The sequence below is a fragment of the Dendropsophus ebraccatus genome, chromosome 13 (assembly GCF_027789765.1).
Source record: "Dendropsophus ebraccatus isolate aDenEbr1 chromosome 13, aDenEbr1.pat, whole genome shotgun sequence".
Taxonomy (NCBI): domain Eukaryota; kingdom Metazoa; phylum Chordata; class Amphibia; order Anura; family Hylidae; genus Dendropsophus; species Dendropsophus ebraccatus.
This window is the reverse complement of record NC_091466.1, coordinates 36,342,824-36,361,660: the sequence shown is the minus strand read 5'-3', so window position 1 is coordinate 36,361,660 and position 18,837 is coordinate 36,342,824. Positions and strand designations below refer to the sequence as shown.

Sequence of the window (18,837 nt, the reverse complement as noted above, 5' to 3'; positions counted from 1 at the left end):
TATCGTTAAATCGTTCGAATCTAAACGATAATCGTTCGTTTGAAATGCAGTTAACGATTAACGACCGAACGAGAAATCGTTGATCGCTTTATAAGACCTGGACCTATTTTTATCGTTGCTCGTTCGCAAATCGTTCGCATTGAATAAGACATCGTTCGGTCGTTCGCAATAGATACGAACGCAATAGCGAATAAATACGGAAGAAGAAACGATCGCAATTACGATCATAAGTAACGATTATCGTTCCATGGAAATGAGTGAACGTTTTCAGGTCTTTCGCAATAGCGGTCGCTTGAGATCGTTAATCGTTAACAATTATGCTAACGATAATCGTCCGGTGGAATAGGGCCCTTAGGCATAACGCTGACAACTAAAGTGATTCTGTACACATGAGAGAGTGGCTATGGTTTTTTAAAATAACACAAATTATAGGATGCCTAAAAAAAAATAAAAAATAATGACAGTCTCACCATTCTGATCCGAAATGGCTCTTGTCAAGGTGTCTCCGTCTATAAGTAAGCTGTCCAGAGGTAGAAGGCTGTGTGATGTGTCCAGCCGCTGTCTGTATAGCATGGTATGTGAGGCCAAGTTACAAAGAGTAAATTGTAAGCAAGGTACAGTCCTCTCTCCATGTACCGGTCTGTTCTTTACTAAATTCATGTTTTTTTTATTTTATAATCCATTCAGTATATTAAAAGGGGTATTCCCCCCCAAAATTTTTTTTGCATTAATACGTTGCCCACCCATAGCTTTCAATCTTTCCAATATCAATTTATTATAGATTCTGCACAGTTTTGCTGTTATCTAGATGCAGACCCCCACCAAACGCATAGAATCATCAAATCTCAGTCCAACCCGTCACCACTCCCTGCTCCTATCCCCCACCCTCCATGTCGGCATCACATGTTCTCCATCTCTTCAATGGGCCGGCTTATAACGCTGCCCATTAAAGTGAGGGGAGGACACTGACAGCTGCTGCTGATCAGTGTCTCCCAACTCCCTCCCCCCAGGTCACCTGTGTGGCCCTGCCCCTGAGCTCACCTTTGGCTCTCACACTGTGCCCCCTGACGCTGCCCCCCCTGCAGCTCAACTGCCCCCCCTACTACGGAGAGAAAGCTGCTGCCCGGGGGTGTACATGTATCCCAGGTCCGCCGCACCTCCCACCCCACCGCGATTCACCCGCAGGAAAGTTTATACAACAAAAGAACCTTTCCACCCGGATGTGAGATACACGCAGGGCACATTCACGGCGGAGCCCCTCACACATACACCGGGCATCATCAGTGCTGCGGGAAGGAAGACTCACCCACGGCACCCCCTAAACCCCCCCCCCCTCACTCCACTCTGCTATATCTTGTGGATATCAGCTCTGCTACATCATGTACCAATCAGACATAAGCATTCCATGATGGGAGATGTAGCTGTCTGGCCGGCGCCATGTTGGATATAGTTCGGCTTTTTTTTTTAAAAAAAAAAACTTGTAACTAGGGATGGTCCGAACAGAGTTCGGTTCGAGTTCATACGAACCCGAACCCTCGGTAACTATTACCGCTGTCTGCCCGCTCCGTGGAGCGGGCGGATCCAGCGGGAGGACCGCCTGGAAAACTGGGATACAGCCACAGCCATAGGCTGTATCCCAGTTTTGCAGGCGTTACTCCCGCTGTATCCGCCCGCTCCGTGGAATCTGACAGCGGGAATCTGCTGCCGGGTGTTCGGGTTCTTACGAACCTGAACCTCGGAAGGTTCGGACCATCCCTACTTGTAACCATGGAAAGGAAGCAGTTAGAAAGACGGGAGACTGTTCAAAATTCTCAGGGGGACTTGGTAAGTAAGACCAGCTAGTTTTGGGAGAATTAAATTTTTTTAGCTCTTGAGGTATTACCCATTTAACTCTTTAATCATATGAAAGTGCTCTGGAATCAAACACAAAACACCACCAACATCACCTATCACCACTACTATTCCTGCATCACACAGCCTTCTACTGCTGGACAGCTTATTATAAGCCACAGACAACCTGGCATAGCATCATTCTGGATCAAAATGGTGGGATCACTATTTTGTCTGTGGCTTAAAAAAAAAAAAAATCCTCCAAGGAGGTTTAAACATTAGGTACACACTACTACTGCACGAACACTTAAGGGAATCTGTCATTAGGTTTATTCTGCCTTAAAGCGACTCCGTACCCACAATCTGTCCCCCCCCCCCAAACCACTTGTACCTTCGGAAACCTGCTTTTAATCCAAGATCTGTCCTAGGGTCCGTTCGGCAGGGGATGCAGTTATTGTCATAAAAACAACTTTTAATCCGGCAGCGCTGTGTCTAACGGCCGGGGCTTACATTTGTACATGCATTAGGCTGGCACCACCTCTATGTCCTTCCTCCCCACCCTCCTCATCATTAGGAATGCTCCAGGAACATTTAATGCTGTTTGAGCTTTGCACAGGTGTATTAACGATCCAGCCCATGTGCCGGGCTGCCACAGGGGGAATAGGAAGCAATCTGCCTGGAGTATTACTAATTAGGAGGAGGGTGGGGAGGAAGGACAGAGGTTGTGCCAGCCTAATGCATATACAAATGTAAGCCGTTAGACACAGCGCTGCCGGATTAAAAGTTGTTTTTAGCACTATAACTGCATCCCCTGCCGAACGGACCCCAGGACAGATCTTGGATTAAAAGCAGCTATCTGAAGGTACAAGTGGTTTGGAGGGGGTCAGATTGTGGGTACGGAGTCGCTTTAAATGAGGGCACCATAAACTAGTGACAGAAATGCTGAACAGATCTGTGTATTACTTCCATCATTCTGTTCAGTCGTTCTCCTAATATGCAGGAGAATAGGATTCTTGTGACAACCCTCCCCCTGCCCTCCAGCTGCTAAATGACAGCTAACTGCCTAAAAAGAAAGGATAGAGAACTGCCAATCAGCAGCTGGTGGGCAGAGTTTTCTGCTTCTCATGAATATCCAGGACTACTGAGGTCATTCTTATAATGGAGAGGAATACTTATTGACCATGTTATTCAGAATATATCTCTGAAATCAGCTACATGAACAATGTAAATGATACATCATTGTGTTCAGCTTATGTCTCATTAGTTTAAGCTACCCTTAGATAGGACAGCATAAACCTACAGTCTCTTAAATGGTAAATGAAATAATGGAAATCAAATATGCCAAGTTCCTCACATACAGAATCTTTGCAGCCACTGTATAATCCAGCGACATAAAGCAGTGCTGGAATTCTTATGCCCTCTAATAATGCAGAAAACCCTCATAAGGTATTGGAAGATTGGTTTCCTAGCCAGGCAACTACTTTAACCACTTACCCTTCTAAGGTGCTTTCTGGCAGCTGCAGCTTTTTTTTCTGCTGACACTACGAATCTTGGAGGCTCATCAGGAAAATAATGGAAGAAGTTCTTCTCTAAGATTTGATACTTTGCAATACTACATGCCTACAAAATGAAAAGCACACAATACAAAATATTGGAAGATGACATCTGGATTCTTGCCTCAAGTACAGAGAGATAGATTACATATATCTATATTTTATATATTTCCCCCACCCAAATCTACACCTTGCCAGCACCACTATGTAAAGCCAGTTATTTAAGGACCACCTAAGAGCACGGGGCTTACCCCCAAAACATTTCCTCATGCTGCAGGAAATAGTTTCTTGCACATGTAATTTGGGGGCGGGCGGGGGGGGGGGGGTAGTAATAGTGTACATTGGCTGCTATCACTGGGTAGTGGATTTTTGAATTTTATTTATTTTCAGTTGATGCCAGAGGTTCTCATATTCAGGGTGGCTGTCAGTGCAGGCTGCCACACTTGATATTTTCACCGAAGGAACAGTTACCTGCACTACACGATTATCCAGTCCCCCTTTTCTTACCGGTAACTGCATTTTAAGACAAGCTTACCAATGCACCCTGTAATGTTGAAGTCATAGAGCAGGGGTACTCAACAACTTTTAGTGAAGGTCCACTTACCGGGGTATATTGTCAGGTGAAGGTCCGAGCTGAACATCAGTAGGAAACGTGTTTTGTTACTTTGTCACAAACGTTCAACTATTTATATACAGAATTGCTGCTTATTAGCGGGAAAATTGGCATTTTTTTCTCTATCACCAAACCTTTGGTATAAGGTACAAAGGGGGTGACTGCCCTGGTAGTATATAGCCCCCCTGTTGCTCCCCCAGTAGTGTATAGCCCCCCCTGTGCGCTCTCCTTCAGTAGTATATAGCCCCCTGTTGCTCCCCCAGTAGTATATAGCCCCCCTGTGCGCTCTCCCCCTGTAGTATATAGCCCCCTGTGAGCTTCCCCCAGTAGTATATAGCCTCCCCGTGCGCTCTCCCCCTGTAGAATATAGCCCCCTGTGAGCTCCCCCCAGTAGTATATAGCCCCCCTGTGCGCTCTCCCCCTGTAGTATATAGCCCCCTGTGCGCTGTCCCCCAGTAGTATATAGCCCCCTGTGAGCTCCCCCCAGTAGTATATAGCCCCCCTGTGCTCTCCCCCTGTAGTATATAGCCCCCTGTGAGCTCCCCCCAGTAGTATATAGCCCCCGTGAGCTCCCCCCAAGTAGTATATAGCCCCCCTGTGAGCTCCCCCCTGTAGTATATAGCCCCCTGTGAGCTCCCCCTGTAGTATATAGCCCCCCCCATGCGCTGTCCCCCTGTAGTATATAGCCCCCTGTGAGCTCCCCCCAGTAGTATATAGCGCCCCTGTGCTCTTCCCCCAGTAGTATATAGCCCCCCTTGTGCTTTCCCCCTGTAGTATATAGCCCCTGTGAGGTCCCCCCTGTAGTATATAACCCCCTGTGCGCTCCCCCCAGTAGCATATAGCCCCCTCAGTAGTATATAGCCCCCTGTGAGGTCCCCCCTGTAGTATATAGCCCCCTGTGCGCTCCCCCCAGTAGTATATAGCCCCCTCAGTAGTATATAGCCCCCTGTGAGGTCCCCCCTGTAGTATATAGTCCACCTGTGCGCTCTCCCCTTGTAGATGCCCCCCAGACAGAAAAAAAAAATAACAAAAACAACTCACCTAGCACCTCGTTCCCCGCTGCGGCTGTCTTCGTCTCTTCCCGTCGGTCCGCCCCCCGGCTGATACGCGCTCTGTAGGGATGTCCCGGGGATTCCCCAGCAGAGCGCGCATCAGTGACCTCAGCGTACGCCGCCGTCCTGCACTTCCGGGAAGGACAGGCCGGCAGCGTACACTGAGGTCTGTGGTGCGCGCTCTGCTGGGGAATCCCCGGGACATCCCTAGAGAGCGCGTATCAGCCGGGGGCCGGACCGACACTGCCCCCAGCCCCACAGGCGTACTGACATCTAAGGACAGTACGCCTATGGGGCGGGAGGCAGTGCGGTGGGGAGCGGGACCTCCTAACCGCCCCGGGACAGACCGGATCCGGGGCGGTTAGAAGGTCTGACCAGGGGTCCGGACAGCTGGCCTCCGCGGTCCGGGTTCGGACCGCGGTCCGCCAGTTGAGGACCCCTGTCATAGAGGTAAGCATAAATGCTGTTTTGACGACTGATTGCATCATTTGTGCAGTCGTTTAAAATCCAACTATGATTAAGTGTTCGGCCAAACAAGCACCAATCAGGTAGGGCCGTGTTTAAGGCTATGTTCACACATGGCATGTGTTTTTGCTGTGATTTTATTCTACTTAGGTGTAAACCATGTAATTGCAGTACAATAGTGCCAATAGTGCCTTGATCACTTGCAATAAAGCCCAGTCAATTTACAAGAAATTTCAGAGCCCACATAAAATCAATAAGTATCTATATTTGGGGGGATTTAAACAAGGGAGTATTAGGGTCCATTTACACAGAAAGATTATCTGACAGATTATCAGACAAAGATTTGAAGCCAAAGCCAGGAATGGACTATAAACAGATCAGGTCATAAAGGAAAGCCTGAGATTTTTCCTCTTTTCAAATCCATTCCTGGCTTTGGCTTCAAATCTTTGGCAGATAATCTGTGAGATAATCTTTCTGTGTAAATGGACCCTTAACGTAAAGACAACTAAGAAGTTGGTCCTAGCACACAGCAGTTTACACACAGAATTCTGTTGAATACTGCAATATTTTTTAGATGAGGCACTTAAAGAATAGCCCCAAAACAGTGGAAACCTAGCCATAGCAATGATCTGTGTGATTAGCAGCTGTGGACGCACTGCGGTGCTATTAGGACAGAAAGATACCTCCCCAGCAAGGGCACAAAGCTGCTTTTATTACCTGGCATAGTAATCTGTTCAGAACTATGGGAAATGGAGAACATGGGAACATGCAGATACCCCTACAGTTCTCACATATGCAGTGCTTTGAAACAACTGTATAAATATATAAAATAAAAAAAATTACCTTGGGCTTTACTATCCCATTTTGTATTTCACAATGAAGTTTTAAGAAGTTTTTCAGTCTCTCTTGAGAAAATAGAGAGGGTTTCCGGCTGCAATCAAGATAAGCAAAGTAAATGAACGTGAAAAAAAAAAAAGCAGCCATCATGTTTAACACAAGACCTAAAAAGGTTCAAGAGGGAAGTAAGCTAAAGAACAAAGAGACACAGTCAAAGGTTAGTTGGGGGAAGACCAGAAGCAACTTGAGAAAATATTGCTGAAAAAAGTAGATGCTTGGAATGAGCAGATGTGGTAGGTAAATCTACAATAACTTAATTTAAACATGCCTGGGATATACACACATAGGATAAAATATATTTATATTCTCTATCTATCCCGTAAGTAAATACTAGAAGGGCAGACTGGATGGACCAACTGGTCTCTCTCTAACGACAATCTACAGTATGTTTCTTATTCCAACGTATAACACAGCATGGACAGTCTGTGATCCCATTCTGCCTCTTTATGCCACTATACATGTAAAATCATGGAATAGTGCACCCCAGACTCAGCTTCCATGCCAGCTAACTGCTTGTATTGGCTAAAATTATACATAATTTATACACATGCCCACCATTACAGACTTTAACCCTTTAAGGACGGGGACAATTTTCGTTTTTGCGTTTTCGGTTTTTCCTCCTTGTGTTTAAAAGGCCATAGCACTTGCATTTTTCCACCTAGAAACCCAGATGAGCCCTTATTTTTGAGTCACTAATTGTACTTTGCAATGATAGGCTGAATTTTTACTGCGAAACCAGCAAAAAATTCAAAGTGTGGTGAAATTGAAAAAAAAAACAAAAACGCATTTCTTTTATTTGGGGGGAATGTGTTATTACGCCATTCGTCCTGGGGCAAAACTGACTTGTTAAGCATGTTCCTCAAGTCGTTACGATTAAAACAATATATAACATGTATAACTTTTCTTGTATCTGATGGCCTGTAAATAATTCAAGCCATTGATAACAAATATACGTTCCTTAAAATCGCTCTATTCCCATGCTTATAACGCTTTTATCCTTTGGTCTATGGGGCTGTGTCAGGTGTCATTTTTTGCACCATGATGTGTTCTTTCTATCAGTACCTTGATTGCACATTTACGACTTTTTGATCGCTTTTTATTACATTTTTTCTGGATTTGATGCGACCAAAAATGTGCAATTTTGCACTTTGGGATTTTTTTGCGCTTACGCCGTTTACCGTGCGAGATCAGGAATGTGATTAATTAATAGTTCGGGAGATTACGCATGCGGCGATAGCAAACATGTTTATTTATTTATTTTTATTTAAAACCTGGGAAAAGGGGGGTGATTCAGACTTTTACATATACTTATACAGCAAAGATCAATGAGATCGGCACTCGTTTGCTTTCGGCTGCTGCAGCCGAAAACAAACGAGTGCCGAGCCAGGGACGGCGCTATCTTGGAGCGGTCCCCGGCCGGCAGCACTAACGGCGATCGCTTCTCCCGAACAACGTACCAGAGGAGCGATCTCCCCCACTAGACACCAGGGAAGTGCTGCATCAGGTAATCGGATGCAGCTGTCATGTTTGACAGCTGCATCTGATTACTGTATTAGCGGGCACTGAGATCGGACCGTGCCCGCTAATACCCACGGTCCTGGGCTACAAGCGGCACCTGGGACTGCGGCGGTTCAGATCGGAGTCGCCGCGCAGCCCCGCTCTGAACACCTCTTACGGGCGCATGACGTACCGGTACGTCATGCGTCCTTAAGAGGTTAAGCTGTGGTTGACACCAGTAGTTCAGGTCATGCATATGGCAGAAACCTTGCCCATGTGCAGCACTGGGCTGTGATTTTTTCCAGTCAGAGAGGAAATACACTGGAAGTAGTGACATACAGTACATACCTGACTTGGCACTGTTTCACAGTAACAGATTCATACATTTCTTTTACAATAGGTTTTACTTTGTATTTCAATAATGATGGGTCAATTGGTTCTTTTTTCTTCCTGAGTGAGATAAGAAAAAGCCTTTAAGTTTTTATCAACATTGATGAAGTATACATGATCCTTTTCATGGACAATACTGGCTTGCAAAGTTAAAGTCTATGGACACCTTTGCACCTTCTGATTCTAGTCTAGTGTTTATTTGCGTCCCAAAATTCAGAAGTAATCAATTTTCCAAATCTCTACCTTTACTGCTGTTGAGATTGTATAACTTCCTTGCACTGCTGAATGCTAAGGAGCCCATACTTTATAGACAGTGAGAAAAAAAAAAAACACTATATATTTCGGACATGCAAGGGTTTTTTTACTTTAAGTGGGCAGTGTCACAAACTTTCTATAGAGACATGTAAAAAACAAATTGAATGGGGTTTTTAAACCCAAATCGTTGAAGGGCCAAGAGGAGTGTGCATTTGCTCCCCGACTCTTTGCACATTACAATGACAGGCTGAATTATTTTTATAAAGTACACTGCAAAACCAGAAAAAAAATAATGTGTGGTAAAATTAAAAGAGAAAAAACAAACAAAAAAAACAAACAAAACACACGCTTTTTTTTTTTTTTTTACGCAGTTTGCATTGGGGTAAAACTGACTTTGTTATACATGTTCCTCAAGTCGTTACGAATACAACAATATGTAACATGTATAACTAAATGTTTTTTCAAACCATTGTTAACAAATATATGTTCCTTAAAATCGCTCTATTCCCAGGATTATAACGCTTTTATTCTTTGGTCTATGGGGCTGAGGTGTCATTGCTTCCGCCATGATGGTTACTTTCTATGGGTACCTTGATTGGGCATATGCGACTTTTTAATCGCTTTTTATTGCAATTTCTCTGGATTTGATGTGATCACAAATCATCAATTTTGCACTTTGGCGAGTTTTCACGCTTACGCCGTTTACCGTGCGAGATCAGAAATGTAATAAATTTAATTTAATAGTTCAGGCGGTTACGCACGCGGTGATACCAAATATTTATGGTTTTTTTTTTTGTTTTTATAAAATATGAAAGGGGGGGGGGGGTTTAAACTTATTAGGGGAGGGGTTTTTTTAAGTGATGAAAAAAAACTTAATTTTTTTTAACTTTTAGTTCCCCTGGGGGACTTTTATTAATACTGCAGTGATCTCTCATAGAGATCACTACAGTTTACTTACAATACACTGATCTATTGCCAAGCCCGGATCAGCATCATACAGACGCTGAGGCCCGGGTAAGAAGGGATTGCCCCTTCGCGATCGCATCGTGGGGGAAGGGGGCCCAATCTCCCCCACTAGACACCAGGGATAGGGCTGTAACGTTAGTTAGATGGAGCAGTCAGCGTTGACAGCTTCATCTAAGTAGCTAATTAGCTTGCCGCGGCAATCGGCCACAGCGGCTAATGCTTGCGGTCCCTGGCTGTACAAAACAGCCGGATGCCGTGCGCTGCAGAGAGGGAAGGCGCCGAGAGCACACTCTGCATCTCATTAACGACGGCATGACGGGTATACCCATCATGCGTCGTTAAGGGGCTAAAGCGACTTTGTACCCACAATCTGACCCCCCCAAACCACTACCTTAAGATAGCTGCTGTTAATCCAAGATCTGTCCTGGGGTCTGTTCGGCAGGTGATGCAGTTATTGTTCTAAAAAACTACTTTTAAACTGGCAGCCCGTGCCCTACGGGAGAGGCCTAGATTGTGTATGCATTAGGCTGGCACAACCTCTCTGTCCCTGCTCCCCATCCTCATCATTAGTAATGCTCCAGGCAGATTGCCTACTATTCATCAGCTGTGTCAGCCCGGCACATGGGCTGAATCATTAAGACACCTGTGCAAATGTTCAGCATGGAGAAAATGTTTCAGTGGCATTCCTAATGATGGAGTGGGGAGGAGGGATGGAGGGGTGGTGCAAAGTTAGGGCACAGATACTCCCGTAGGGCACGGGGCTGTAAGTTTAAAAGTTGTTTTTAGGACAATAACCGCATCACCTGCCAAACGGACCCCAGGACAGATCTTGGATTAAAAGCAGATATCCGAAGGTACAAGTGGTTTGGGGGGGGGGGGGGGGGTCAGATTGTGGGTCGCTTCAACACCCAAACCCTACTGACTGAACCTTATGGCATGTATCTACAACTGGTACAATGTCCCAGACCCTAGATCTGACAGCTATTCCTTACTCTGTGGATAGATAACTTGCCATAATAAAAATACCTCATTTATAAATAACACTGCTCTACCATAAGCCAAGCACATACTAATAACACTAAAAAAAATAATGCCTCAAAGAATCATGAGCCTTTTAAAACACAGATTGCTGTTTTATTGCGCCTATTTCTGGGCAGCACAGTGTTTAGCCCTGTAGCCTTGCAAAATTGGGTCCTGGGTTCAAATCAAAAGGATACTCTGGTTTCCTCCCAAACACAAAACATACAGATTGTGAGCCCTAATGGGGACAGGGACCCAAACTGGCAAACTATGTAAAGTCCGGCAGAACCAGCTGGCGCTATATAAATAAAAGCATTATTTCTATTTAGAAGATTACAGGTTAGAATCTCAGTACAGAGGTACTGATAAATTTTTTTTTTTATTTTTTTTTTAATTATTCCTACCAGCTATCTGGAACATCCTTAGAGTCATCATCGCTGTCACTGATTACTATTGTGTCACTGTCATGCCCGTTTGTCATTCCGTTCTCCTGTGGTGGAAGTTTAATTTCCAAGACTGTACACTCCAACCTGAAACAAAGAAGTTAGTAAGTAATAAGCACTCTATAGAAAACAGGTTTCAACAAGTCAAAAAATCAAACACACAAAGCCTGGCAAAGCTACATTGAACTAATATACTGATAAATCCTTTGTTCTCTACCATGTGGAATCTAAAGGGATTTTGACAGGGTGCCAACATCTCTCTGCACAAACCCCTACTTACTTTTATAACCCAATACATTCAGGTCATTTCCCACCCATCTACAAGTTTCCACTGTCTCAAAAGTGTAGCATACCCTGCTTTGGTGTCCAAGTAAAAACTCACATGCAGAAAATGACCAGAGCAAGGTCACTAGTTGACTACATTCTGGCCACAGAAGTATATATTGTCTCTAAGACATCAGTACCCAGAGGAGAAGAAAAAGACATAAGTAGTGAAGCAGTAACCTTTGTTCTCAATGTGGTGTTTTCTCTCTGGGAGAAGAGTGTGTGTTTTCCTTCAGTGTCCTATGGCTGCAGCTGTGCGTGTGTTATGGTTGCAGAGCGTTGTGTGTGCGTACGTGTGTGTGCTATGGCTGCAGCAGGCTGTGTGTGTATGTGATATGGCTGCAGCAGGGTGTGAGTGTGTGTGTGTGTGTGTGTGTATATGCTAAGGCTGCAGCAGGCTGTGTGTGTATGTGTATAAGGTATGGCTGCAGCAGGCTGTGTGTGTATGTGTATAAGGTATGGCTGCAGCAGGCTGTGTGTGTATGTGTATAAGGTATGGCTGCAGCAGGCTGTGTGCGCGCTTTGGCGTGCCCCCACAGTGACCCCTCTATATCACTATGTGTGACCCCCTGTATATCCCTATGGCTGACCTCTATATTACAGGAATCTGGCATTGTTACCAGTGTTTCTTAGTGTATAGTGAATATTAGTTAGAAACATAGAAGATTGTCAGCAGGAAAAGACCACCTGCTCCATCTAGTCTACTTCTGAGTTGTTCAGGACATAGAGGCTGGAGACTGGCTGCATCCACTGCATGCACAGGAGAAGCAGCTTTATATTTCCTTATTCCCTCAGAAATTGCCCCAGGATCATGTAGGACATTAGGGAGAAGCTGCTGAGCCAGTGTGATAACTCCCCTGGTATCCCACTGGCCATTTATGAAGGAGCAGGAGTCGGAGTCAGTCCTGATAAAATTCAGGAGTCGGAGTTGGAGCTGCGGCTTACCAATTCCACAGCCCTGATAATCACATCTTTAATGCCCTGTTCACACCTGCTTTCAAGACAATAGGGGAGATTTATGAAAGGGTGTAAATATACACCTGGTGTAAACTGCCCACAGCAACTAATCACAGCTCCTCGTATACTCTACCAAAGCTGAAAGCTGAGCTGTCATTGGTTGCTGTGGGCAGTTTACACAAGGTGTATATTTACACCCTTTCATAAATGTCCCCCAATGAGTCTGTCAGGCCCTATAGTGTTTAGCATTTAATGGGGTTTGTCGATTCACGTCACTTTAAATGATCGAGTTTTACGCTGCACTGTTCTGTCAGGAAATTCACAGATTGTCAAAAATTCCAAACAGAAAATGTGATGCAGAAGGGAACACAGCCCGAGGAAGCTAAAAGGTGTTGCTCTATTGTAAAAGGTGATTTCCATAAAAGCTCAGCACATTACCTTGCACCACTGTTTCTCACTACAGTCACAGTTTCACCAATAAAGAATCGGCCTTTCACATATTCATAAATATCTTCACACAGATCTGATACCCTCTGGTGATTGGCAAGAGTGGCAAGGTATAAAACAGGTACGACCACAGGCTCAGGGAAGTTCAGCAAGCTTTTTCGCACTTTTTTCTCTGACTCAAGTGCCTCTTGGTAAGTAAGTCCTGACTTCCCAGTGAAGGAGCAGCTCCAGACAAGACTGTTGCATAGAATAGTGCGTTCAAAGAACTCGCTGTGTAAAAAAAAAAAAAAAAATTGTCACAAATTTATACATAAAAAGGTCAATCTAGAATTACAGAGGAACACTGCCAACCAAATACCCAAATGCTCACAGTGCTTTCACACATTGCAGCCAAGAACTGTAAACTGTGTGGTTGGCCATGAGACACACCAACCACCCCACTGCCACAATGTGTGAACTCAGCCTTATATATACAGTTGAGTAGTCGCTTATTAGAAAAGTGGTTTCAGAGAAGATCTTGTGACAAAATATTAAACCACCACATAGGCCTTCAAGATACTAGGACAGCCATCTAGACTCCCTCATCATGGGGGGAGCAGGAATTTACAGACACCTGACAACACGATAGAACTGAGGCTTTTTCAATGTAAATTTTTTAAGTAATTCCTATTATAGATTGTAAGGGGGGCACCACTTACACACAGTATGTATGGTTCTGTAAGGAGACATAAGGACTACAAGTGCCATTATACAGGCTCCACAAGATTTAGGAACCTATTTTTGAACTTTCACACCAATTTGCCACAAAAAAAAACCTAATGGAAGGAAAAAATAAATAAATACTGTTTGTCTGGTTTTGTGTATTGCAATCAACAGCTCAGGTTTCATTGCTTAGAGTGCTCTGTTAATACAAACCCTAAGCTATGACTGGTTCCAATGGGCAAAACCAGACACTTTTTGGTTTATTTCTTTCTGCCAAACGTCCATAGTTATAGAAGTTAAAAGGTTAAAAGTAGTTAATAGGGTACGTTCAAACTGCGGAATACGCGTGGAGACCTCAAACAGACTCCGCCGGGCGGCCTCCGCATGGACTTTCTCCTGTCCTATAAACTTTAAATTTGCTGACGGATTCCGGCATCCACCCAAAGAATTAACATGTCTTCTCGGCCACTGAGTTCCCTCTCCCCGCATGTCACATGGGGAAGGAAGGGGGGGGCATGGATTACAGCGCCAGACCAAGGTGCCTCAGTGACACTACCGATTAAAAGCATTTTTTACACCAAAAAGATACAGACAGCACTTACAAGAGGTACTTTTTACAACATGCAGCAGCCACTGTCTATGATGGTGCCAAGATCATTACCACTACCAACAGGGGCAACAATATCACTTAAAAAGGTGTACTAGTGTTTTTTTTTCTCAATTCAATGTTTTAATAACATATCAAAGAAAAGCAACAGGATGCCTTCAGCTCATGTAAAATATTCAACTTTATTGTAGAAACTTCATTAAAAGAAACAGTTAATAACATATTACTTAATCCCCACTCTGCTGCCACACAATGCTATTGATACAGAACAGCCTCTACCGCTGCAGTTGCTGCCTGTTCCCTGCATGTAGAAACCGACAATAGCTCCAAGGTAAAGTGGACTTGTGTTATAATGTACACTGACAAAATATAATATCTATCTGCAAGGATAGGAAACTGCAAATGTTTCAACACAAACAGGCTTTACTCGAGAAGCTGCAACTTTTTTAATGTATTGGTTTTTAACCGGCTGTAAAAATACCCCCCCCCCCCAGTTCTTAATCTGAACCCAGGAGAACAACTGTATATATAGAAATCACTCAATTCAGTTACTTTTCATAGAGAAAAAAAAGTAATAAACATGTAAAAAACACTTTTCCTCAGAAAACACAGGAACAACTTGAACAATAACTCCTGTCAGCTCAATAGTCTCCAATTACAGTCTTTGTACATCCAACTGCGTTGCTCCCCAGAAAGCTGCAATGTACTTTGTATGTCTGTGGGTCCAAGCAAGCAGCAGCCAGTTTGGAAAGCAAAAACATGGCAAGGAGGTAAACTAAAAAGGGAAAAGAAAAATGTATGTACAAAACTCTGAAAAGGTTCAGGGAAGGCAGATACATTTCAGCGGGTATGGAAAACCACACAGCTTCTGAGACGGTCACAGAGGATTGATAATGGCTTTTTTCAAAGTGTCCAACACAAGCAGCTGTTACGTCCAAGTCTGTAGTGCAGTTTCTATATAAACTATGGGGGCATTTATCAAGGGCTTTGTGCCTCTTTAGGTGAACTGGATTTTTTGCCCATTCGCTTAAAGTGACACTGTCACCCCCTTAGTGCATTCTGACATCTCTACACAGGTGTAAAGGGTAAATTTACCGTTTTTCATACCTTATTTCATATCATACATCATGGTGTTTGTTCAAGTAAAAATAGTGTCCTTTTATCAACTGCAGATTGTATTAAGTAGGCGTGGCATCGTGGCATTAGCGCCACCCAGCACCGTTGGCCCCGCCCCCTTGACAACCATTGGTTGGCTGACGTAAAGGGGGTGGGGTCTAGACCTTTCAGCCAGCCTGTTCCAATGGTGGACGAGGGGGCGGGGCCAATGGTGCCGTTGCAGGCGGGGCTAAGTGGCGCTAATATCGCGAGGCCACGCCCAATTAATACAATCTGCAGTTGATAAAAGGACACTTTTTACTTGAACAAACACCATGACGTATGATATTAAATAAGGTATGAAAACCGCTAAATTTACCCTTTACACCTGTGTAGAGATGTCAGAATGCACAAAGGGGGTGACAGTGTCACTAAGTTCTATTTATGGACTAGTATTTGACAGGTGATCTTTAGATGCAACTTTTAAAAAATAAGTCTGTCTTATAATCCATGATTTGTGCACAATTTATTATTTGCGGCTTTTCAACAAGTTACACAAACTGGTGCAGACCTATGTCTGTTGAGTACCAGGTTCATTTCTTTCCGCAATTTTTTTGTGAATATTCTGCAATCTATTAACAAATTTATGAAAAGTTTGTTAAATTAGTCCTATTTGACTTGGTAAAAAACAGACAAATACTGCATGATTTACACTCAATAGTAAATGTCCCCTATGCCTCTTTCTTCCCTCAGAAATCAACATTTTTTTCTGTTTTCTTAGGGGCCTATTCCACAGGAGCGATAATCGGCCGAATCGGAATAGAGAAAACAATCAGCCGATGATCGTGTCATCCACTGATCGTTTATTTAGGGCCAGACCTAAAATCATCGGTCCCCCACTGTGCATCGGTACGTGGAATAGCGGTGCACGGCGGGCGACCGACGATTTGAGAAGCAGCATACATTACCTGGCAGGACTTCTCCTCCACTCCATCTTCCTTCCCGGGTCCCGCGGCACAGCATCAGCAGCCCCGAAGCGGCCTGACTGAGCTGTCAGACCGCTCAGCCAATCACAGGCAAGGACCGCCGCTGCCAGTGATTGGCTGAGCGGTCTGACAGCTCAGACAGGCTGCTCCGGAGTTGATGCTGCACTGTGGGACCCGGGGAGAAAGACGAAGCGGAGGAGAAGTCCTGCCGGGTAATGTACTGTATGGTGCAAGGACATCGGTAACAATGTCCCTGCAGTCCTCGCTCAATGATCATCGGGCCGTGAAATAGGCCTAGTAAACGAGTGCCGATCTAGCAGATCGGCGCTCGTTTACATCGTTGATCGGGCCCTGCTCGGCCTGTGGAATAGGACCCTTGACCACTTATGCCACCTCCAGTGGCATCCATATAAAATCTTATGAATGGGGTCATGGCTTACATTTGGTATCAGCTCCAAAACTTTTGACTTATCTCTATGACATGTCAGTCTAAATGACTGATGCTTTCAGACAAAAGACTAAAAACACCTCTGTAGAATTACTAAGGTATACAACCGATGTATGTATTCTGCACAGTGCAGTCTGTACCTGCACATAAAATAAGGGCCCCGTACACTTTAGTCTAAGTCAGGCGCTGAATGAAGAATCAGCCATGTTGTTCCATTCACTGTCTATAGAGTTGCCAGGAAGAAGTACAGTACATGTCGACCTATGGTTACTTCAATAGAAAAAAGATGAAACAGCTGCATGTATATGCAACTTGTGGCTCCATTCACAACACAAACTCAGCCCCGTTCTAAAGGGTGCAAGGTGTCTCCGCCATCAGACCCTGGAGTCTGACACCTATGGCCCTATTACAAGGCCCGATTTACAAGAGGAAGCGAACGCCAACCTGTCAGGTCAATGCTGTCTTCTTCCTTGTTTCCCGCTCACTGTCTGTGCGTGTAACATGCAGACATTAAGGGGGGGAGCAGCGCAGCCACGGGGTGTGTGTGTGTGTGTGTGTGTGTGTGTGTGTGTGTGTGTGTGTACGGCGGTCAGCTGCTAGCACTCCTATTACACAGAGCAATGGCCAACAGACCGTCAATATTGTTGTTGTTATTTTAGAAGATTGTTCACGTCAGCTGAATGTTATTACACCAAACAATTAAGGGACAAATACTGCGACAATCATTTCATGTAATAAGACCCTTACTCCACATCCTGTGGATAGGAACAAGTTATTATAACGTATTATGGACCTGTGGCTAGGAACAGGTTATTTTACCTCAGAACACAATCATAAGACATTGTCTCTACAGTATTACATTCCCTTACTTTACCTCAGAACACCCTGATAACACACAGTCTCTTTAGTATTACAATCCTGTACTTTACTTCAGGACACCCAGATAAGACACAGTCTCTACAGTATTAGGCTATGTTCCCACTATGTATGAGAGCGGCCGTTCCGTGACCACCAGCCAGATGATCTTTCCGGCCGCAGAGCTCTGATGCGGGCGCATTAGAACCTCCCATAGCGCACAGTAAAGGAAGCGGCCGGAGCTGCTCGCTTCACTGTGTGAACTGACAGGTTTTCCTACGGCCGCAATTCATTGAGCTGCGGCTGCAGAAAACTGACATGCCAGTTCTTTGCGGCCTCTCATGGGATCCTGGCCGGAGCGTAAACGATGTGTACACGCTCTGGCCGGGATCCCATTGAAAATAAGGCATTGTTCCACTCCGCATAAAGTACGGCCGATGGCAACAACGGCTGTACTTTTACGTAGTGTGAACATAGCCTTAGGCTACGTTCCCACTATGTAATAGTACAGACGTTGTTGCCATCAGCAACAACGGCCGTACTTTACACATGTGTGCACATTGCCTCTGCTATGTGGGCAACACTGTGAAGAGGTCTTCACAGAGTAAGGCTGTGTTCACACTACGTAAAAGTACAAACGGACGTACTTTGTGTGGTGTGGACATAGCCTTATCTTCTGTGGGATCCCGGCCGGAGCGTATACACATCGTATACGCTCCGGCCGGGATCCTGCACAAGGCCGCAAAGAACTGACATGTCAGTTTTCAACGGCCACAATTGACTGAATTGCGGTTGTAGGAAACCCTGTCAGAGCGGCCTCTTCCTTCACTGTGTGCTATGGGAGGTTCTGATGCGGGCGCTGCGGTGAAAAGATCATCCGGGCAGAGACCGGCCACTCTGTGGCCCAGCCGGGTCACGGAAAGGCCGGTCTCTATACCTTGTGTGAACATAGCCAATACAGCCTTACAGTATTACAGTCCTGTACTTTGTCTCAGAACACCCAGATAAGACATGGTCTCTACAGTATTACAGGGCAACATTTCAGCTCAGAACAGCCAGGTAACAGGGGGGCTAACAGGACACCATGTACAGCAGACCTGTCTTTGCTGCAGCCAATCAGAGCTCAGCTTGTATGTTACTCTGGTAAAGGAAAGCTGAGCTCTGATTGGCTTCTTTGGCAGCAGACAGTTTTATTATGTCCTCATGTGTATGGCCGAGTCCCATAACAAAGAGAAGGGTGAGGAGACATCTTACTCATAGTCTCTGAAGACCTCGTTAGTCACCCGGCAGTAGAAGAGGCGCTCGGTGGGGTCCAGGTCGTCGGGCGGAGGGGTCCGGGTGAACGGCTTGTGGTGAAGCAGCGGCATGTCTCCTCTATGATAACACTGTGAAGACAGACAGCAGTCAACAACAACATCTTTATTCATACAGCCTG

General features: G+C 44.9%; 1 protein-coding gene across 2 annotated transcripts in view; it reads right to left on the bottom strand.

Annotated features, from left to right (window-relative positions):
- BAZ1A (bromodomain adjacent to zinc finger domain 1A) overlaps window positions 1-18,837 on the bottom strand; it is a 57,654-nt gene that overhangs the window by 38,325 nt on the left and 492 nt on the right. For both annotated transcript variants that reach the window (XM_069951370.1, XM_069951371.1), the window contains exons 2-7: window positions 18,657-18,787; window positions 12,701-12,979; window positions 10,943-11,068; window positions 8,256-8,357; window positions 6,357-6,444; window positions 3,325-3,450 (exon numbers count right to left, since the gene is read on the bottom strand). In XM_069951370.1, coding sequence (XP_069807471.1) covers window positions 3,325-3,450; window positions 6,357-6,444; window positions 8,256-8,357; window positions 10,943-11,068; window positions 12,701-12,979; window positions 18,657-18,769 — 834 coding nt within the window. In that variant the 5' untranslated portion in view covers window positions 18,770-18,787. The remainder of the gene's footprint in view (window positions 1-3,324; window positions 3,451-6,356; window positions 6,445-8,255; window positions 8,358-10,942; window positions 11,069-12,700; window positions 12,980-18,656; window positions 18,788-18,837) is intronic.